Source organism: Gigantopelta aegis, chromosome 4 (assembly GCF_016097555.1).
Source record: "Gigantopelta aegis isolate Gae_Host chromosome 4, Gae_host_genome, whole genome shotgun sequence".
NCBI classification, from domain to species: domain Eukaryota; kingdom Metazoa; phylum Mollusca; class Gastropoda; order Neomphalida; family Peltospiridae; genus Gigantopelta; species Gigantopelta aegis.
Window position 1 is genome coordinate 58,240,854 of NC_054702.1, and position 23,919 is coordinate 58,264,772.

A 23,919-nucleotide genomic window follows, 5' to 3' on the forward strand; every position below is an offset into this window, starting at 1 on the left:
GAGAGAGAGAGAGAGAGAGTGAGAGAGTGAGAGTGAGAGAGAGAGAGAGAGAGAGACAGAGACAGAGACAGAGACATAAGTAAGTAAGTAATTGAAAATAAACAATTTCCGAAACAAAAATTGAGTAATTCTATACTCAAATATAAAGTGAATTACAAATACAGAATGAATTAAAATAATTATGCACTATTATCAAACGCGCGAAATCCACTACCACCACCTAAGACCACAAAACCCCCAACCCCCACACGTATATATGTTTTTAATTTCATTTCAGCTTATTTTTGTGCTTATATCCAATTAAGGTTCAAGCACGCTGTCCTGGGCACACACCTCAGCTATCTGGGCTGTCTGTCGAGGACAGTGGGTTAGTTGTTAATATTATTGTCAGTGGTTAATGTGAGGAAAGAGGGTGTAGTGGTATTACACCTACCCACTGAGTCGTTAAAACTAGCTCTGGGTGGGAACAGAACAGAACAGAATAGAACACAACTGTATTACACTCAGGCCATTAGGCAACGGCATATGGGGAAACATGAACAAATACATAATATAATATATGATAAGACAGGGCAGGGTTTACAGGAGAACATTAAATAGTAGATACTATAGTATATGAATAGTTAAATTATATAAATACATGTATACAGACATACAATGTATGAACAGAACAAAAATACATATATACAATAAGTCAATAATATTAGGTATAGTAGAATAATTGAAGTTCATTATATAATTTGTTATACATGTACTAGCATATTTCGATTTATTAAAATAGGGACATCTGTGCAATAATAATAAAGCATCTTTAACTCGAGTGATATGGTATATATTGATACAAATAGCTTTGGTCTTTTAAATTTAATTTGCTGATTTTCTTAGGACACCTATTTTATTACTAGTCATTAATTCTTAAAATTTTAGGGTACTGGGGTTCACATAATAAAAAAGGCACAAGTTAATAGAAAGAAATGTTTTATTTAATGATGCACTCAACACATTTTATTTACGATTATATGGCGTTTTACATATGGTTAAGGACCACACAGATTTTGAGAGGAAACCCGCTGTCGCCACTACATGGGCTACTCTTTTCGATTAGCAGCAAGGGATCTTTTTTTTGCGCTTCCCACAGGCAGGATAGCACAAACCATGGCCTTTGTTGAACCAGTTATGGATCACTGGTCGGTGCAAGTGGTTTACACCTACCTATTGAGCCTTGCGGAGCACTCACTCAGTGTTTGGAGTCGGTATCTGGATTAAAAATCCCATGCCTCGACTGTGATCCGAACCCAGTACCTACCAGTCTGTAGACCGATGGCCTAACCACGACGCCACCGAGGCCGGTACACAAGTAAATAGATAACGATATCCATCACCAATATCGTTAGAACCACAAAGTGTGCATAACCTATTTTCAACTGGTTTATTATTCAATCGTTCTATTTCAATCGGGAGATAATGATTTGATGTTCTGAATTTAAGAATAATGATCCATAGTGTTTTAGGCATTATGGTGAGGCATTTTTCAAAAATTAGGCGATTTTTTAAAATTGATTAATTTTTCCCTCTAGACGATGATCCAATGTTATTGTTCTACGTTTGAAGGTACTGGTCATGCCGCCTCAATTTGGTATATTCAAGAAGTTGTTTTTTGTTGAAAATCTTGATACAACCATATATCAGTCATACCTAGGTTGTTAAATAAGTGTTTAATATGTTGAATCCATGTGTAGTTGTGTCCATTTACGGACGTGTCCTGTAACATAAATGCATGCAATGAAAAGGATAGTTTTGTTTGTTTTCCCGATACAATTGTGGCACAGAAATTGATCATTCTTTGTTGAATAATTAATTTAATCGGTCTACGTCCTAGTTCTCCGTATAACATAAATATCGGTGTACTTTTTTTTAGCAGGAAGCAGGCGTCTCAGGAAATTTATGTGTATGTTTTCAATAATGTCAGTGTTTTTATAACCCCATAACTCACATCCATACAGAAGAATAGGTAATACCATAGTGTCAAACAATTTTAACTTACATTCTTTAACTTATATAGATTGTTATCTTTAGATTTAGATGAAAAAACAAAACAAAAAACGAAATGTATTGCTTGATGGGATATTGTTTTTCTTGTTGTGTTGTACCGGACTGCGAACCCTGTACCTACCAGCCTTATGCCCAATGGCTTAACCACGACGCCACCGAGGCCGTTTACATGGTGGGTTTTTTCTTTCTATATATTCAAAAAATAGAGTACATTGTTCTAGTACCCAATTTCTCTTCTAAATGTACGGATATGAATTATTCATTAATCCGTGGTTTAAATAAACCAGGAGAGATTCATTTCGTTTTCTCTTTTTCTGAGCCAACATGAATGAACATTAGCCCTGTAATCACTTCTCCCATCTGAGTGGGAATACATTTGTGTCGGTACGTGCTTCAAAAGACGTCAGGATTGCAACATCGCCGTCTGCCATCTCTCCACCGGTTCCTGGGAGTCGATCACGTGATCCATTCCGGTTGACTGAATCGGTCAGCTATATTGGTCCTCGTGCAAGAAATCCTCCTGCTTAGAGATCATTTGTAATCAGAACAAAATAATGAGTTTGCGTTAAAATGCAATTCGGAGTAACGGCTCATTCTGTTGGCTACTGGATGACACGGGGGTTATCTGTGAATAATACATAGGACACGCAACTCCCTCGCAAACATTTCTCTCCAGTGATAATTACCTATTTGTAGGCGTTCGTCTATATATATTCACCCTTCATTCAAGAGTGGGTTCATTCAGCTTTACACCTGTGGTGTGTTGCGGGAAACTGGTGACACACCTGTTGGCTGTTCTGTGGGTTTTTCTTAGTACTATAGGTTCCGTAATATATATTATATATATTTATATTTTTTTATTTGTACAAGTTCCACTAAACCGCAATCACGGGGAACTGCGTGGAAGTGTTCAAGTACACCGTCAAAGGTACGACGTCCGTGTTGACGTCGTCTGTACCCATGGAGAAGCACAAACCCCCGCCGCTTAACTGCTTCGAGGAGAAAAGGGATTTGAGTAAAGTGGAACGTGGACTTTTTCACAAGAAACGATTCTGCGAAAATATATCCCCTCCAACGCCGAGCCAGATTCGAGCCCTCGAGGTAAGAATGTTCTTAAATACATTTAATATTTAATGATAGAATTCTTCACTTATCGAAATGTGTGTGTGCGTGTGTGTGTATCATTAATTCATTTATACGATTTTACATATTCCTTATGCTTTAAGTCTCCTATACACTTCAAAATATCTAACACTGACGCGTTTAAATGAACTGATACAATATATTTTTTGTTGAAAATAAACATAATTTATATAAGAAATTAAGTAATTATTTAAGTTGTATTAAGTATTATAAATGTTATGTTGTATAGTTTACCCAAAACTACTTTTAATGAATAACATTTGTCTTATTCTAATATTCAAATATAAAATGAATTACAAACACATAATAAAATAAAATAAAATAAGTATGCACTATTATCAACTGATTATTTTATATATATATATATATATATATATATATATATATATATATATATATATATATATATATATCATACGTAAACATGTTACCTTGACAGATGACTAAAGCTTATCAGTTTAACATTGAAGAGTTGAAATAAAATCAAAAACAGATATTTTGTTCGAGAATAATATGTTTTTTATTTGAGACAAAAAAGAGGTTACTAGTATTAAATTAATTTCTAGTCTTTAATATTCTGGTAGCATAGACTGAAGTATTTCTATTTCGCAGTAATTAGTTTGTAATAGAAAAAAAGTATATTCATAAGAAGTTTATTCTAAAGACAACACTAAATGAGTTGATTTCTACAATTTATGGATTAATTTGATGTTATTTTATTCGAAATCAAAATGTTCATACTGAAACGTCTTGATGGTATGAGTAAAATTATTAAATGATTAACGCATTCTTTTGATCGGGTAAATATGTTAGCCTATTAAAACGGAAATTAATTTCTTGACAAAATACATTTTTGATTCCAAAACTTCTACTTTAACACATTATAAATTAATTTCTTAATACTGAGAATTATTGCTGTCAAGTAACCATCAGTATTTTGTTTATTAAATTATTTAGTTTACTATTAACTGATACATAAACATTTGTTAAGGTACTTTAAGAATTGAACTTTTGTTAATGACATTCGACTTTAAAAATAAATTTAAATGATGATTTCTCGCTCCTTCTGGTAGTGACCCGTTTGATAATCGCAAATTTTACATCAATCTAATTAGAATTAAATTAAATTAGCGTTACTGTAGTATAGTTTTAAACACAACATATTAATGTATACGCCAGAATTCGAAACAATTCATACGGAATAAAACGAAAGTTGTCGGTTAAATTACCCTATGGGATATATTTTAAATGATGATAAGCACATCGAATTAATAAGCTTACTATTATTTATGTTCATTATACTTGCGATTGCAACTGTAACTAATAATATGGTTAACTACCGGTATACTTGCGATTGCAACTGTAACTAATAATATGATTAAAGAAAGAAGTGTTTTATTTAACGACGCACTCAACACATTTTATTTACGGTTATATGGCGTCAGACATATGGTTAAGGATCACACAAATGTTTTTAGAGGAAACCCGCTGTCGCCACATAGGCTACTCTTTTACGACAGGCAGCAAGGGATCTTTTATTTGCGCTCCCACAGGCAGGATAGCACAAACCATGGCCTTTGTTGAACCAGTTATGGATCACTGGTCGGTGCAAGTGGTTTACACCTACCCATTGAGCCTTGCGGAGCACTCACTCAGAGTTTGGAGTCGGTATCTGGATTAAAAATCCCATGCCTCGACTGGGATCCGAACCCAGTACCTACCAGCCTGTAAACCGATGGCCTGCCACGACGCCACCGAAGCCGGTAAATAATAATAATATGATTAGATCTTACTATTGTTGATTATAATATAGAGAATAACTAGTCAATGACTAGCATATCGGCGTTTTTCTTGTGACGATAAGAATGGGAGATTCGGCGAGGCTTGCCCACTCTAGTTCACAATTATCTCGAATGTTTCAATAGCCGATGATTAATAAATTAATGCACAAATTGCCTGTACAGTAATTCATTTAAAATTTATTTTCATGCTGTTAGTTATGTAACAGTGCTTAAAGCTGGTGAGTGAGACATTGGTGTGATGGTCTTGAATCTTGGACTGTCCGGAGTCGTCACTAGGTTATAAATCCAAACCTGATGGGTTATTCACAACGTCGCTGCGACTGGTTTTATAACACAGACCTCGCCTTAGTCGAGCTATTAATTGCTCCCATAACATAGATTCTGGGGATCCAATTAAGATAAATGTATTTTTATACTGAGCATTGATATAATTTTAATCATTTTGTAGTAGGTTTGTTTTTAATGCACATGATAAAATTATTCTCCTTGAACTAGTCTCAGAGGAAGGAAGAAGGAAGGAAATGTTTTATTTAACGACGCACTCAACACATTTTGTTTATTTTACGGTTATATGGCGTCAGACATATGGTTAAGGACAACACAGATATTGAGAGAGGAAACCCGCTATCGCCACTTCATGGGCTACACTTTTCGATTAGCAGCAAGGGATCTTTTATATGCACCATCCCACAGACAGGATAATACATACCACGGCCTTTAATATACCAGTCGTAGTGCACTGGCTGGAACGAAAAATAGCCCAATGGGCCCACCGACGGGGATCGATCCCAGACCGACCGCGCATCGAGCGGGCGCTTTACCACTGGGCTACGTCCCGCCCATAGTCTCAGAAGAATGCTCCCTAACATAGATTCTGGGGATCCATTTAAAGGGACATTCCTGAGTTTGCTCCATTGTAAGATGTTTCCGACTAATAAAATATTTCTACGATTAAACTTACATATTACATATATTTTCTTGTTTAGAATATCAGTGTCTGTATATTCAATGTGTTTCTGGTCGTCTTAATATTTGTAAGAAGCCCAAACTGGATTTTTATCTTCAAATAATTTCGTACGTAGAAAAAAAAACAATATTTTAGGAAATAAAATGAAATATAACCTAGTACAGCTATTAGAACGATCAGAAACACGTTTAATATACAACCACTAATGTTTTATGCAAATTTTTTTTTTTTATATGTAATTACAATCGTTAAAAAGTCTCTGTCAGTCGATAACATCTTAAAAATTGCAGCAAACTCAGGAATGTCCCTTTAAGATAGATATATTTTTATACTGAGCATCGATATTTAATCCTTTTGTAGTAGATTCGTTTTTAATTCACAAGCAAAGGCAAGCTAAAATCATTCTCCTTGAACTAATCTCAGATGAATGTTGTGGTGCCAGGATTGATAGCTCCCGTTTAAGGACAACGTTTTGCCTTCAGTTTAACCAGCCGTTTTTCGCTAAACGTTTGCAAACTATTTTGACTGGTTCCCTCAGTAGTCATTTGGTTTATCGTGTAGCGTAAATACCAGGGCCCCGTTCCACGAAGCGATCTTAGTCCTAAGATTAATTTAGTGCATACGGTAGCTATGCGTCTAAGGTAATCTTAGGGGTAAGATCGCTTCGTGCAACGGGGCCCAGGTCTAGCAAGCGTTACCGACAAACGGTTGGCTGAAGTTACCTCTTGGTATCTGCTAAGAAGAGACACTAGCCGGGGGGGGGGGGGGGGGGGGGGGGACTTTCTCCGGCAATTATGATTTGTACGGAATCTCTATTACCGTTAGGTAAACACCACCGAAAATCACCAGTGTCTCGTTGTGTAAAGAGATTTCTCTACAAACGGCGAAAACTTGGATGCGCCACCGGGACCCCCGTGTACATGAAGACGCAATTAATTTCCACTCTCAGAATTAGTCAAATAAGGTAATCAATGAACATATTACCATATATGTGTAATCACTTCCGTGCTACGAGAGTTTACCAGTGACACTGGTCTTGTCGATTTTAAGAAGACCTCCGAATGCAGTGCTCATAATCATATACTTCCGTATTCTCAATTTAGTTCATTACAAATGCATGCATTTGCAATCAGTAGAGAATCTTAAAGGGACATTCCCGAGTTTGCAGCATTGTAAGATGTTTCCGACTAATAAAATATTTCTACGATTAAACTTACATATTAAATATATTTTTTTGTTTAGAATATCAGTGTCTGTATATTCACTGTGTTTCTGGTCGTTTCAATATTTGTAAGAAGCCCAAACTGGATTTTGTCTTCAAATAATTTCGTACGTAAGAAAAAATCTTTTTTGAGGAAATAAAATGAAATTTAACGTAGCACAAATATTAGAACGATCAGAAACACGTTTAATATACCGCCACTAATATTTTATGCAGAAAAATATAATTGATATGTAATTACAGTCGTCAAAAAGTCTCTGTTAGTCGATAACATCTTAAACATTGCAGCAAACTCAGGAATGTCCCTTTAATCATGCAGGCTCACCACTGATTTTGGCCTGGTGTCTTTTATCGAAAGGACTTAAATTTGTGTAACCTTTTTCATAGGCATACAGTACAGGCCGGGTGTTGTTGGTATATCAGAATAACGACTTTTTAAAAATCTTTTCTGGAGTGGCTGTCCTCCTATTGACGAGGTACTAGACAGAGATTCATGAAATCAACCACTATTTTGCCAAATATCCACTGGACTCTGATTTGTGCAGAGATATAGTCTCGATCTTTGATAACGGTTTTGTTGTTCAGAGGTGGTCGTAAATCTTGATCAGCTACAACCACCATCAGCAAACTTTCGATAATAATAATAATAATAGATTTTTATTTCAGATCAGTGATCCATAGAACATATTTAAATATCACATAAAAACTGATTGCATAATATACAGTAGCTTGTGCCAGCGATTTACACATATAGATTTGACGTACACAATTGCACACCGCGGGTGGGCAAGTAGGTCGTTTGAGGATGTTTCGATTCTGCTCTTCAGCAAATATGCAACATGTTTTTTGCACATGGACATTTGGACAAATACCTGAACCACTTTCATCCTAAAACCATATCCTACGAAGTGTTCGAGAAAATAGTGTAGTGTACCACCGCATTATGAGGCCAGGTTTCCATACAGTCTGTAATACGTCGACGATCGACTTGTTCAAAGTTAAAAAAAGTTTTATTTATTAATCATCGGCTATTGGATGTCAAACCATTTGGTAATTTTGACTCATAGTCTTCGGAGAAATGCAAGACGTTCCCCATTAGCAGCAAGGGATGTTTTATATGCACTTTTCCACAGACATGCCAGTGCATACTATAGCCTTTGATATACCAATCGTGGTGCACTAGTTGGGACAGGGAAATATTTTTCAATGCAGACTGTGACGGAACATGCTCTTAATTTGTTTTCGCCTGTGGCGATATTAATTGTTTTAGAGGGCCGTGTGCAGTCCAATATGCACTTAGCCCAGGTGGGCACCTTGTTACGTAATACCTTCGCGCGACCGTGCATTCCAATATGCACTTACGCCCAGGTGGCCAGTATTTACGTAATACCTCCGCGAGTGCAGCTTTTACAACCGTAATTTTGGTGACTAGGCGTCATTGAGTCTGACCATCTGAGAAAACAAATACCGCTTGGTCGCTGTAGAAATTCACATGATAAGATTCAGTACCGCCTTGTACCCCCAGGCGATATTCGGGTTTTTTAATAAATAGCTAGGGTTTTAGAGATATCGGGAAGAAACATAAGGAAGGCTCCAGGGGATCGCTGTCCGTCCGGACTGGTAAATAATTTTATTTCTGCTCTGTTGTATAACCTTGATGTGATTGATGTGACTTTAAATATTTTAATACTGTATTATACCAATATTATTTAGACGGTGCTGCCGGTCATCTGACGCAGTATACTGTAGGCTCACCGTTCTGATATATATATATATATATATATATATATATATATATATATATATATATATATATATATATATATATATTATATATATATATATATAATATATATATATATATATAGCTTATCCAGTCATCCTAGAGGACCTAGGTAAACTGTAGGTTATTGTCTTTATTGTGATAGGTACCAGTATTAAGTCTGTATTACAAGGTTATTGAATGAGTAGTAAGGGTTAATTAAAAATTAACCAGTTAGGAATAGAGTTGTAATTCCTTTGTTAATTAAGTTCTCCTGGAAGCGTTTCTCAATTATCACACGTGTGGGTGTTGTGTCGGTGAAGTGATTAGCATATTGTGTAAACTAGACACCTAGAGATTAACTAGTTAAGTGATCAGTTCTGGGTTGTTATTATTTGTTGTTGTTAATTAACTACTGCGGCAGTACATTTGTCAGCGTAGGTTAATACAGATTCCAAAGTGTATTGTGTTTTTGTTGTGTTTTCTAGTGAACTAAACGTGCTATAATAATATATACTTTATATAAGATCTTATCTCTGATCATACCTAGACGAGCCAGCGGGTATAACTGCCTGTTACAGAGAGATCTAATAGATATACAGTTAGGAGAGATATTTGGACAATCGTGTTTCATTCAGTTACGGGTATTATAGGATCCCCGTGACACAGACCGTCTCCTACTGTGTTGCTATGTAAAAAAAAAAATCTATAGTCTGCGTCGATCTGCGTCAGCCATCCAATTATTACAGACTGTATCGAAAATCAAGCTTAGAACAACTCTTTCTGAGATAGCCTGTCAGTGTAATTGCTTCTCGGCAAGTGTGATGTGCAAATTGACTAATAAATTAACTCATAGGGAATACTAACTAAGGTTGCGAGGATAGAATTCTTATTGCTTTGCATAAAGTATGCATTTGCAATTGCCAATTTCTAATTTCTGAACAGTAACTACGAAAAGAAATGAACTAGAAATATTTTCTTTGTATTCAGCGAAATGAGAACACACCCACAAGATGAGAGTTTGCAAAGTAATTTAATGCATTATGTATAGTTTAGGGATGAATCAAATCCGAACGACATAACTGTAATACAAGGTTAGTAGTTAGCATTTGGCGATAAGTTGGTGTAGTGGACTGACACCTTTTAAGCTGTAAAAGATCCCTTGCTGCTAATCGGAAAGAGTAGCCCATGAAGTGGCGATAGCAGGGTTCCTCTCTCAATATCTACCGGCCTCGGTGGCGTCGTGGTTAGGTCATCAGTCTACAGGCTGGTAGGTACTGGGTTCGGATCCCAGTCGAGGCATGGGATTTTTAATCCAGATACCGACTCCAAACCCTGAGTGAGTGCTCCGCAAGGCTCAATTGGGTAGGTGTAAACCACTTGCACCGACCAGTGATCCATAACTGGTTCAACAAAGGCCATGGTTTGTGCTATTCTGCCTGTGGGAAGCGCAAATAAAAGATCCCTTGCTGCTAATCGGAAAGAGTAGCCCATGTAGTGGCGACATCGGGTTTCCTCTCAAAATCTGTGTGGTCCTTAACCATGATATGTCTGACGCCATATAACCGTAAATAAAATGTGTTGAGTGCATCGTTAAATAAAACATTTCTTTCCTTCCTTCCTTTTGAGCTGTGGTCTTAAAGGGACATTCCTGAGTTTGCTGCATTTTTAAAAGATGTTATAGACTAACAGAGACTTTTTAAGGATTGTAATTACATATCAAATATATTTTTCTGCCTAAAATATTAGTGGCTGTACATTAAACGTGTTTCTAATCGTTCTAATATTTGTTCTAGATTAAATTTCATTTATTGTTTTTATGTACGTACGAAATTATTTGGAGACAAAATCCAGTTTGGGCTTCTTAGAAATATTAAGACGACCAGAAACACATTGAATATACAGACACTGATATTCTAAACAAGAAAATATATTTAATATGTAAGTTTAAGCGTAGAAATATTTTATTAGTCGGAAACATCTTACAATGCAGCAAACTCAGGAATGTCCATTTAAAGGAACAGACCCTAGTTTTTAAATACTAAGGCATATTGTTCACTATTAGAGCTGTTTATTATCACTGAAATAAAACATTACTTATATTTTATTGTTTAGATTATCCATTTCCATACAATCGAAGTGTTTCTGGTCATCCTGATGTTTCTAATACCACAAAATGCATTTTTTCATATTTTAAAAAACGCACGTGCGTCTGAGAAGTAACGGTTATTTATTCTCATTTTAGTCTATTTTTAAGGGTATTTCAACGTCACAGATTCTAGGTTCACTCTGTTGTATCCAAATTTGTTACAGGTTTGTAAATTAACCAAATTTAGTGTCCATTTTTACGGGTTGAAACTAGGGGTCTAGGTGAAAAATATGCCTTAGAGTTTAAAAACTAGGGTCTGTCCCTTTAACGTGACGCCACACGATACGAATGCCTCGTACAAGAATAGTCGATTGACAAGACAAACATTACGATCTGTTTATTGTCGTGGCTATTCTCGTATGGTGTGGCGTCGCCTTTACTCTGACTTGGAGGCGGTAGACTCTGGACTGAATTATCGAAGTCCGGGAGTTGCTTGTAACTGCAGAAATATTTATTACTTTCTTATGTTGTGTTTTAGGACAGCTTACGTAACCTGGACGGTATCAACAGCCCGTCGGGTCTGGGCAAAACAACTTCAGTAGTGTTCTCACTCAAGAATCAGATTGGAAATCTTGTCAGCGCTCTTAAAATATTCCAGGTAATAATATTTTAATAAAATATTGTTGTACCTAATACATCGTAAAGTATGCTGTTCCTTATCAAAAGGACCTGAATATATGTAACCTTTTCATAGGCATACGGGCCGAGTATATCCAAATCTATCTAGACCTTTTTGTGTTAAATATTGATCGGTTTTTCAGAAAAAGCGCGCCTACCCACCCCCCTCCCCTCCAACCAGTGAATCCTACGCTTATAGTGAAACAGCCGCCCCTCAACCATCACCAAACTTTCGAGAAACATGGACATTTGGGCAAATACCTTTAAATTTTCTATTCTCACACGAAGTAATAAAAAGAAATCAACCCCCAACCCCCCCAAAAAAAAACCCCCCCCCACACCCAAAAACAAACAAACAAAAAAAAACAACGGAGGACCCCCCAATATATATATATATATATATATATATATATATATATATAATATATATATATATATAACAAAAGAAAATAAAACAAAAGAAACAATAAATAAATAAATAAAGAGATAAATAAATAAAATAAAATAATTATAAAGCATCCAAGACAAAAAACGCCCCTTTCATTCTCGTCAGGTTGCGATGGGAGAGGGGAGGGCACAACGGTCGTACACCATTGTATTTATATTTATAATTATAAATCATGCCATATTTTGTGTGTGTGTCTTGACAGGAATACAAATGTAACGTGGTGCACATCGAGTCGCGCAAGTCACGACGCCGGGACTCCGAGTACGACATCTACGTGGACCTCGAGAGCGACAACATGCGCCTGGAGGAGCTCGTCAACCGACTCAAGAAGGCCGTCGCCAACATCACCTTCAGCGAGCTCAACATCCCCATGTCGCCGCCATCCAACGTCTGCGAGGAGGCATGTGAGTTATCCAGGGTGCATGTAGCTCGAGTGTCCTCCAACCCTCCCCTGTTTATATGACAACACATAAACCGGGGAGGGCTTGAGGACACTAGAGCTAGGGTGTATGCCACCAAATCAAATCCCATAGACGACAATAGTCCATGTCGCCGCCATCCAACGCCGGCGAGGAGGCATGCGAGTTTTCTAGGGTGTTTAGTGTTTACCACCAAATCCAATCCCATAGACGACAATAGTCCATGTCGACACCCCCCCCCCCCCCCCCCCCCCCGCCCGCCCTCCACCATCCTCAAACGCCTGCGATGAGGCATGTGAGTTCTCTAGAGTGTATACCATCAAATCAAATCCCATAGACGACAGTAGTCCATGTCGCCGCCATCCAACGCTTGCGATGAGGCATATGAGTTCTCTAGGGTGTATACCACCAAATCAAATCCCATAGACGACACTAGTCCATTTCGCCGCCATCCAACGCTTGCGAGGAGGCATGTGAGTTCTCTAGACTAGCCTAAATGTAAAATATATCATCCCAGATTCTACACACAGTGGATAGAATATGGGGTGATATATTTTACATTTTTATTATGGCATAGCGTGGGTTGCTAGCGCCCGGGGCAAGGCAAATATTGAGCCCCCTAACCGTTAGCACTCCCCGAGTACCTTCCACCAGTCCAGAATTTTGCGCTATGCCACCATAACAATCCATTGCCAAATATATATTATCATCAAAGGTAAAGTAACTACCACCAAACAGCAAAAACACCAATAATAGTAGAAAATACCAACAAAAACTACTATCCATAGATTCATTAGAAAAAATACAAAGCTTCATGAATACCAAAATTTCTAATAAAACAATTGATGAATGTGTCAGGTATTAAACAATGTCACGTTGACAGCAACATCAATAGTATCACCTACGCGACACCAAAATAAAAATCCACCCACAAAACATAAAGAAAAAAACCTCAAACAAAAGTGTAAATGCGTACAATTCCATAGCCTGGCTAGAAAACTCAAAACCAACCCATTAGATGCAACTCTACGCAACTCACTTATGAAAATTAAGAAAACAATACATAGAACCAACAAGCAACTAGAAAAAAAATTCGTAAAGAGGAATTGTACACAAAGTTAGAAGACCTAAATGAAAAAAATCCAGAATAATTTTGTTGCATCATAAATAATATGGTCATTAAAAACAAAGGCAATACCGAGTTACCTGATGAAATGATCGAGAATCTCCCATTTTAGAGATTTAAATAGGGATTCCAACTCCTACACAAACAAAAATTCACAAACATTGCTAGAAGAACTTCATGAACGCGAAAATGACCACAAATAAACCCATCACTTGATAGTAATATCACATCAAAAGAAATACTGCTATAAAATCACTAAAATATAATAAATCAAGCATCAAATTTAGACAAGACATAATACTCTCGCCACTGGCTAAACTGTTCAATGCAGTATACAACAATGGTACATTCCCAGTTACCTGGACGAAGAGATATATAACGCCTATTCATAAAAAGGAAATAAAATGGACCCCAAAACATTATCGAGGTATAAGTATCACCAGCGTGTTGGTAAACTTATTATCCTCTATTTTATATAACCGCCTAACTAAGCACCTGGAAGACCAAAACTTAATGTCAGAAAACCAGTCTGGCTTTAGAAAAGACAGAAGAACAACTGGCAAAGTATTTATTATCAAAACTCTTATTAACAGATATGTAGAAAAACTACGTAAAAAGTTTTACGTATACTTTATAGATTTCCAAAAAGCTTTTAACACTGATTGGCGGAAAGGACTCCTGCTTAAAATAGTGCGACTGGGCATTGGTGGGAAGTCCTACAATATTATTACGTCCATGTATAATAAGACTGGAGTGGTAGTTAATTTCCCAAAACGTGTAACAGAAGCATTCGAATCCAATATAGGAGTAAAACAGGGCGATAGCCTAAGTCCCACTATCTTCAATATATTTATAGACGACCTAACTTTTTCACCAGACAAATGCGCACCAGTTACGCTACAAAACCAAACATTATCACACTTGTTATGGGCTGACGACCTATTATAAGTGTCAGAAACTGCCGTAGGACTTCAGGAGTGCCTAAACACTTCATGTAACGTTTGTGAATTATGGCATTTGACAATAAATTCATAAAAATCTAACTTTATGATAATACAAAAAGGAAAACGCCCAACAAATCTCAAGTTTTTTCTTAAATCAAGACGAAATATGCCAAACAAATAGCTACACACATCTAGGATGCAGTCTAAACTCAAAAGGAAATTTTACTCAAACAAAAACGGAACTCTATATTAAGAAAGGTTCCAAAGCTTTTTTTAAACTGCACATGGCTTTTAGTGGAATAAACCCACCAACACGTATTTATAACAAGCTATTCGATGCCCTCATTAAACCTATCATCCTTTACAATTCTGAGGTTTGGTGTACTGAACTGCACTACAAAATAAAACACCATGACCAACACAAATATTTTGATATACTGGAATAGGAACCATCCCAAAAACTACATACACACTGTTGTAAGCTAAACCTTCAAGTTGGGAAAAACAGTGTCAATGTTGCATGTAAAAGCGAACTCGGGCGCTATCCACTCATCAATAATATACATACAGATGCATTGTATTTATAAATACTGGGCATACTTAAAAAATGTGCAATTAACAAGAACTATTCTCTATGATGTAATACTGTGCAGCAAAGCACTACACATGCAACACAACATAGAGTGGCATGCCTATGCGCAATGCATATTTAATAAAAATGACATTGATCCACTTATACTTCAAAACACACAAAAACATATAAAATCAAATGCTAACAGTTTAAAGACAACTATTAATAATACTTACAACAAATACCTAACAACCAAACTGAAAATAAAATCGGAAAAACGTCGACTATGCAAACACATTAAGGACAATGTGTAATTGCGGATTACATAACATATTAAAAACGCAAATTTTAGACAGCCAATTACAAGATTAAGGACTAAAAATAGAAACAGGACGATATAGGAAAGTTGAGAGAAAAGATAGATTATACCGTCTGTGTAATCAGGGTGTAGAGGACGAAGTACATTTCCTGACAAAATGCAGGCACGGATTCAGGCGGGGACCCCCCCCCCCCCCCCCCCCCCCCCCCCCCCCCCCCCACCGACCCCCCCACCCACCCCCCCCCCCCACGCCCCCCACCCACCCCCCCCCCCTATTTTGGTCAAACAATATATATTACAGAATACACCAAAAATGCAAACTTATCCCGACCATCTGTCAAGGACCTGGCCCACCTCTATTAAAAAATCCTGGATTCGCGCCTGAAATGCCTCTCAAATTTAACCCATAGGAATATATTATACACAAAAATGGAAATACACTGTCCAGATTTTACCAACTTAACTGACTTGTTTTGAAATGTTCTTTCCTTCTAGACTGCCCAGCTCACATATCACCAATAGTTGGGCAGGCATGTTACGAAATGTTTTTACACAGACAAACAGAATTTTCCAGATCCTCTACCTCAGTATAAGCAGTATAGTTTTATTAATTTTTATTAAATCATCTAAATTATATACATTGTGTGCCATTATTCAATTAAAATCCATACATGACTGTATATATGTTCTTATTTAAATATTCTTACTTCTTTTGAAATGTGCCATGTTCTTTGTATTATTCATGTATAAAGAAATAAAAATGTAAAAAAAAAAAAAAAAAAAAAAAGTAACAATTATAAAAGAATTGATGCGCCGATGAACGTTGTTGGGTTTTTTGTTATTTTTTTTTTTTTTAAAGCATAGATTTAACAGAACAGGTGGGTATATTTGATACGGAAATAAGGGGCATATTTCAACTGAAATCATAGTACGCGTCCTAGTTCATGCGTGATGACATTTTGCTCTAAATGCGTTTTTTTTGTTGTTTTTTTGTTACATAATTATATACTTACCATTTGTGATACCTGATATCCGATGTATATTTTTGTGCTGGGGTGTCGTTAAACATTCATGCGGTTTATGTCATAGTAAGAAAAGCCAGGTAAAATTCGACGTCATATGGTGGGAAATTAAAAAATAATAATAATAAAAAAAAAAAAAAAAAAAAAATTGACGCGCACGCTCACCGAAGACCGGAAATTCAATTGTTGTTGTTGTTTTTAAGCTTGGGTGCGTTATTTTTGTCAACCATTAGAAAAACGAGTTCAACACCTTTCTGGATAATTAATACCCTACCGACGTGACAGGTAGGGTAATAAAAACGTATTACTCTTGGGTCACATTACACAGATTAACCATGACGTGCCAATTATTGTTTTCTGGTATAAAAATGGCATATTACTTACGAGTCTATTGTTCGTCTATTGTTTGGGAAGCACATACATTTTAATACCATGGCGAGAACAATTAGACAGTATTTTACCACATTATTTATTGTTTGTCACTTGTGTGGTCGCATTTTGGGGAATAAAAATGTAGCCTATTAAAAACGACCATTGGGTCTGACTTTACTTCTTCGGGCCGTTCAAATACATGTATTACGTAACGCTATTTTTTGTCAAAATTAGACACCCACCCACCCCCTTGTAATGCCCCGTAAGGCTAGGATTCCACAGACACGACAACTTATCCGTCAGACTTACGCGTTATACGTAAAAAAATCGAAACCGTTGAAATAGATATGTATGATTCTATAGGTCCAGTGTCTTACGCATTTTCTTATTCCAGTCGGATAAGCTCACAAATCGTGCGCATACGTCATCAAAGTGACGTCATCTGATGGGAAAGAAACACATTTTCGCGGTAAAATATTTTCTTCATTCATTCGTTTTCGTGGTGAAAAAAATTATGCCAAAATGCAAATCTTCAACTGCAGATGTTGAGCAATTGATAGAATTGGTCCGTGAGAACAAAATTCTATATGATGCCCAAAAATGTTCGCCATCTAATTGCAATTCCATAACCAGGTGATGGTATGCACCCTCATGAACTCTGTTTTTTAACAAACTGTGGATCCACCAGCGGTGTTTTCTTCTTTTCTTTTTCAGTTGCAATAATTTGTATGCGGTGGCAATAACGATCAACGATTGCTCGAGACATAAATATCTCTCCGTTTGCAACTTTGATAAATTTGGAGCCATGTTCGACAAATGGCGCGAAATAACTTAAAAAAACTTTATATTTTCGTATGTATGGAATCTTACAAGACGCATACGTGTAAGCTTGTCGTGTAAGCTTGACGCGTAAGCTCGCCGCGATCGTGACTATGGAATCCTAGCTTAACGCTAGACCATACACCTCCCCAAAATATTACGTAACGCTCGGAGATACCCCCAACACACAGACAAAGAAGCAACGTGGCAATGTTTATTTATACCCATGTATACTATGATGACGTCATTAAAGTGACGTATTGCTGTACGATGGGGGGGGGGGGGGGACGCGGATTTTCACTTGCGCCATTTTAATTGATCACCATCATCGTTGACAAAGAAAAATTATACCACGCCTCCATCAAATCGACGATATCCCATTCTAGTCTAGACGGATTTCTGGAAAAAAAGGCCTTATTTAAAGCCTTAGGAGCATTTTTGGGTAAAAGTGGGGAACCAAACTTATTAAGATAATTTGGGTATGCTTAATCCAAATGTTTCGGTTCCCAAGCCAGATTTTGAGTCCTGCACCTTCAAAATGGCAAAATAAAAATGGCCACCATATGGTTACTAAAGTAAAATAATGTAATGTTTCGGTATTTGAACGAGTAAAGTTATGATATTATTAGCTATTCCTATCTCTTTTGTATCGTAGAATTGATATTTGATATTTCTATGATGTTTCATTGAAAATTTCAAGATGGCCGCCATATTTTTTTTATTAAAACCCATAATGTAACATTTAAGCTGTTAATTGAGGTACCTTTGCTACACTGGTGATTATTTTATGTCAGAGAATTGTTATTTTGATATTTCTGTAAGAGTACGAAAATTCCAAAATGGCCGCTAGACAAAATGTGTTAAAAGGTAATGTTTCGGGAAGTATTGGATAAAAGTGGATAACAGCTTTTTAAGACAATTTGAACATTCTGATTCCAAAAATCATGCTTACTAAGCTGAAGTTTCAGTTCTTGACATTCTAAATCCCCCTCACCCCCACCAAAAAAAAAGAGGCCGCCAAATGACAAACGTGCAATGGCAAGTTTACATCATAATTTTGTAATAATTTTGTAATCTTGTAAATGTAGTTGTGGAAAAATAAACAGTTATATTTGAATGCTTAGCATATATATTTGATTTAAGTATTTGTACATGTGCATTGAAATAAAGATATTTCAATTATAAAATACACATGCACATTGTTATCTCGAGCCCAGCGTGATGGCATTTGTGACCTACACATCCACTCCTTTAGTCTCATGTTGCCATGCTTCATGCGTTATGATCATTACAAATGCAAGATGTGGTCCTATTTATCTGGCAGCAATGCACCAGCGTCCTTCAGATGTGCTCTCAACTTTCAAAGATGGTAATTTTGTTGTCAAGAAAGCTGCCCGTAGATTCAATCAGGTGGACCCCGATCAAGCACAGGATAGTGGCTAAATTGCACTGGCAAGAAAGATGGTGGAGTTGTCGGTATGACAAAGACAACGTCAGCTCTGTGTAGGTGGGCCCTTTCTTACAACCAGCGATCTCAAATAACAACTGAGACATATTCAATGTACGAATTATGTCCTGGTCACACTTTTCATCACAATGAGGGTACAGCAGCAAGACAAAAACGGGACAACGAAGATGAGAAATTATTAGTCGATACATTCCAAAGATTCAGTCTTTTCCAATAATGCAGAGTCAGCTTCACTCCAAAATATTGTGACGAAAGATGTAGCAACTGAAGCTATCAAGAAATCATTACTTGGTGCCAACAGTTCGGTCAAAAACAACTTGACACGTTGTTACAAGAGCGATTAATTGTGACTGAGCCACGAAGCAAGTCAATCGTCTCCATTCATCATCCACTGCTTAAAAATAATGCATCAACATTTGCATCGCTGTATACTGTAGTCAAGGACAGCAAAGAAAAAGAGAAAAGACTATCTTGAAAGGAGACAGAAATGTCCTTCAGCGACTCATCACTGCATATGAAGCTGGCTGACATGTTGATATGCCCATTGTACTGAAACATGAGCTTATGCCAGTACCTCTAGCACATGCTGAAATGAATGGCACACTTCGCACTGGAAACAAGTCAGTACTGGCTGATATATTAACAGAAGGTATTGACTGCCCTGAAACAATTAATCCTCAAGATAAAGTATCATGCCTTATTATAGATAGGCAAGCACTAGTTGGAAATGGAAAACCTCCTAATGCAGTGACTTTTGGTGACCTAGCAAACACATTTATCCAGTCAGTACTGCAAAGTGGTACCAGTTATCAAAGAGTGGATGTCATTTTTTATAGATATTTGGAAGAGCATATCAAGTCCAACACTACAGTACGACGCAAAAAGAATGCTCAAGCAATCAGACGTGTTGTAGAAGACCGTGATGTACCCCTACCAACAACTGGTCAAATGGCATGGCTTTACAAGAGAACAAGGCCGATTTTGTCTGATGAGCTGCTTGCTAACGCACCGCATTATGCAGAAATTGTTAATGCTGGTGGATTTGTAGATGGACAAGAAGTTCACTTGTCAAACATCACAACCGATTTAGCTTCCCTGAGGGTTGCACACGAAGAGACCAATACTAGGTTGGTGTTGCATGCTATCCAGAGCCGATTCAATACGGTTGTTGTATCATCAAAAGATACGAATGTCCTTGTGCTGTTGGTTTCCCATTTCCCTCGTGTACAGTGTATGAGCCGCTGGATCATGTCAGGCACGTCAAAACAAAAGAGATATATACCCATGGAACAACTATTCAACAACTTGTCAACAAATTCAGCAACATCACTGCTTCCTTTCCATGCGCTTACCGGATGCGACACGACTTCTTACATATCAAATCACACGAAGCGGTCATCATGGAAGGTCTTCAAAGCGGACCATCACTTACTCAGTGGCTTAGGAGTAGGTGAACTCACATATGCCATCAGAAAATCCACAGAGAAATTTGTGTGCAGAATATAATGTAAATCAGACTCAGTTGATGCAGCACGACGTTTTGTTCTCCAAGGCCAACAAACCAGAAGCTTTGCCCAGCCGTTTCACATAAAGAGAGTTCATTATCAAACAATGATCTGGAGACAATCTCACTGTGCCATACCCGGAGTTCCATTCTAGCAGCTTGCTTGGAAATAATATTTTGCTCGTGCAATATGCAATGTAGGACCATCCGATGCAAATGCAGAAAATTTGGATTAATTTGTACAAAACTGTGTGGCTGCATGACACATGTATGAATACCATATAAATTGCAGTGACACATAAATGAACATACCACATACCAAACTTTTTCAATGAGTGATGGGACAGAAAGATATCTTTACTTTGTAAGTGACATTTCTATATGGCATTAATTATGCATTAGCCATGTGCACCAAAGGTACCTTAAATAGCAGCTTAAGTGTTAAATTTTTGGGTTTTGTAAAAATATGGTGGCCATCTTGAAATTGTCAATGAAACATCACAGAAATATGAAATATCAATTCTAGGACACAAAAGAGATATGGATAGCTGATAATATCATAACTTTACTAATTCAAATGCTGAAATATTACCATATTTTATTTTAGTAAACATGTGGCGTTATTTTGGTTTTGCCATTTTTATTTTGTTTGATGATATAGATTTAGTAGGTCAAGAACTTAAAATTCAGCTTGGGAACCAATATTTTTTTTAATCAGCATGTTCAAATTGTCTTAGAAACCCATATTTCCCACTTTTAATTAACAATGCTCCTAAAGGTTGCTTTTTAGAAAATTTCGTCTTGTGGCCATTTTGGAATTTTCATAATGTTACTAATTAAAACATTACGGAAATATCAAATAATAATTAGATGACACAAAATGGCCACCAATGTAGCAAAAGTACATGAATTAAAAGCCCAGATGTTATATTTTCAGTTTTAGTAGACAAATGGCGGCCATCTTGAAATTATTGATAAAACATCAAAGTAATATCAAATATAATTTTTTTGACCTAAATACTCAGGAATAGCCACTAATATCATAAATATACTCATTGATAAGGCAAAATATTACATTATTTTACTTTAGTAACCATATGGCGGCCATTTTTGTTTTGCCATTTTGAAGGTGAAGGGCTCAAAATCCAGCTTGGGAACCGACAAATATGGATTCAGCATATCCAAATTATATTATATTACCCCAAAATGTTCCTTAGTGTCACATTTTGAGATTTCTCGTCTAGACTATTCACGAATGTGCCGAAATAAAGATCCGATGTTGAACCACGAAGCTCAAACAGCCGTGCATCGTATCCGCCCTAAACGTTTGCCAAACGTCAGCGAAAACTGATGTGCGTCATACAATATTTGGAAAATGAAGAATTTGAATGGCTTGACGAGGACGACGTTGACGTCGATGGATTAGCAGTTCCATCCAATACATCGGTTGTCAACGGCACACCTCTGCTTTCACCCGAATTCCGAGAATCATCTTGGGAAAACATATAAATACAATATTAAAATGTCTGGTGTATTAAAGCATTTCAGCTTGATTTATAATTGTTTTGGGTTTCCATTTACCTCTGAAGAGAAAACAAAATTGTGTTACGTAACGCTGTTCAATACACCCCACACCCTTTGTAACGCCACATAACGCTTGGACTTACACCCCTACCCCCTAAGCGTTACGTAATATTTGAATGGCCCCTTCTACTACTAGGCCTACTGCTGCTGCTGCTGCTGCTACTACTACTACTACTACTACTACTACTACTACTACTACTACTACTACTACTACTACTACTACTACTACTACTACTACTACTACTACTACTACTAAGCTTAGTACTACTACCACCACCGCCACCGCTACTGCTTCTACTATTGCTACTACCACTACTAAATCGTTTTACTACTACTACTACTACTACTACTACTACTACTACTACTACTACTACTAAGCTTAGTACTACTACCACCACCGCCACCGCTACTGCTTCTACTATTGCTACTACCACTACTAAATCGTTTTACTGTAATACAATACAATATAATAATAGTGAACTCTTTTTTTCTTTTTTCCCCACTGTTCCAGTCAGCATGGAGATGGTCCCCTGGTTCCCGAGGAAGATCTGCGACCTTGACAAGTCGGCCCACAACGTGCTCATGTACGGAATCGAGCTGGATGCTGATCACCCGGTATGTGCCACAGTCTATAGTCCGTCCCCACAGGAATCGCATTTCTTTCATACTAAGTAATTTACTACAAGGTATTTATTTCCTAGCCGATTGATTTGTAAATTGCACACACAAATTGTATTTCTTTATTATTTCCAAAACAATTTTACTTTTCTTCTTACGTCAAACCAAACTGAAATTATTTGCAAGAAACATTTTAATAGAATGATGAGACGGGACTATAAAAACAGTTACCGTAAAAAATATTAGGCTTGGGCAAATCGAGGTCGAATTTTTATACCTAGCATTTTCTATGGCCATTTGGGTCACTGAACATGAATCCTGTGGAATTTTTGGTCTACGGCCACGTTTTTATTAATATAATACATATTATACTTTTAAAGTCACAGACCCTAATTTCAACCCATTAAAAATTGACTCTTAAGTTTGGTTAATCGACATACCTGTAACACATATGGATAAAGTTACTTTAGAGTGAAACACCAGTCTCTGACGTTGAAAAGGGGAAATACCATTTAAAAAATGGACTAGAACTCTACATAATCTTTACTTCTCAGAGGTACTTGTGTTTCTAGAACTACTAAAAATACATTTCATGGCATTACAAACACCAGGATAACCAGTATCAGTTCACATGTATGGAAATGGATAATCTAAACAATAAAAGCATACGTAACGTTTGATTTCAGTTATCATAACGGCTCTAATAGTAAATCCACTACGAAGTAGAGTTTTAAAAAAGTAGGGTTTGTCACTTTAAATTGACATCGCCGTAATTGCGTATTCTATAAATTTTCGTATTCAATGACAGATATTTGGCATGAATTTTTAATCATATCCTTCTGTTAGTAATAAATTAAATAGAATGTTGGTATTACAATTGCTTTTTACTTTCACTTTGAGAGAGGTTATTGCTGTTAGTAATAAATTAAATAGAATGTTGGTATTACAATTGCTTTACTTTCACTTTAAGAGAGGTTATTGCTGTTAGTA

At 36.8% G+C, this 23,919-nt stretch overlaps 1 protein-coding gene across 1 annotated transcript in view; it reads left to right on the plus strand.

Moving 5' to 3' along the window:
- Positions 1–2,956: 2,956 nt before the first annotated feature.
- LOC121372139 (tryptophan 5-hydroxylase 1-like) overlaps positions 2,957–23,919 on the plus strand; it is a 42,738-nt gene continuing 21,775 nt past the window's right edge. Inside the window, exons 1-4 of the mRNA XM_041498405.1 lie at positions 2,957–3,153; positions 11,576–11,695; positions 12,366–12,571; positions 22,827–22,926. Coding sequence (XP_041354339.1) covers positions 3,013–3,153; positions 11,576–11,695; positions 12,366–12,571; positions 22,827–22,926 — 567 coding nt within the window. The 5' untranslated portion in view covers positions 2,957–3,012. The remainder of the gene's footprint in view (positions 3,154–11,575; positions 11,696–12,365; positions 12,572–22,826; positions 22,927–23,919) is intronic.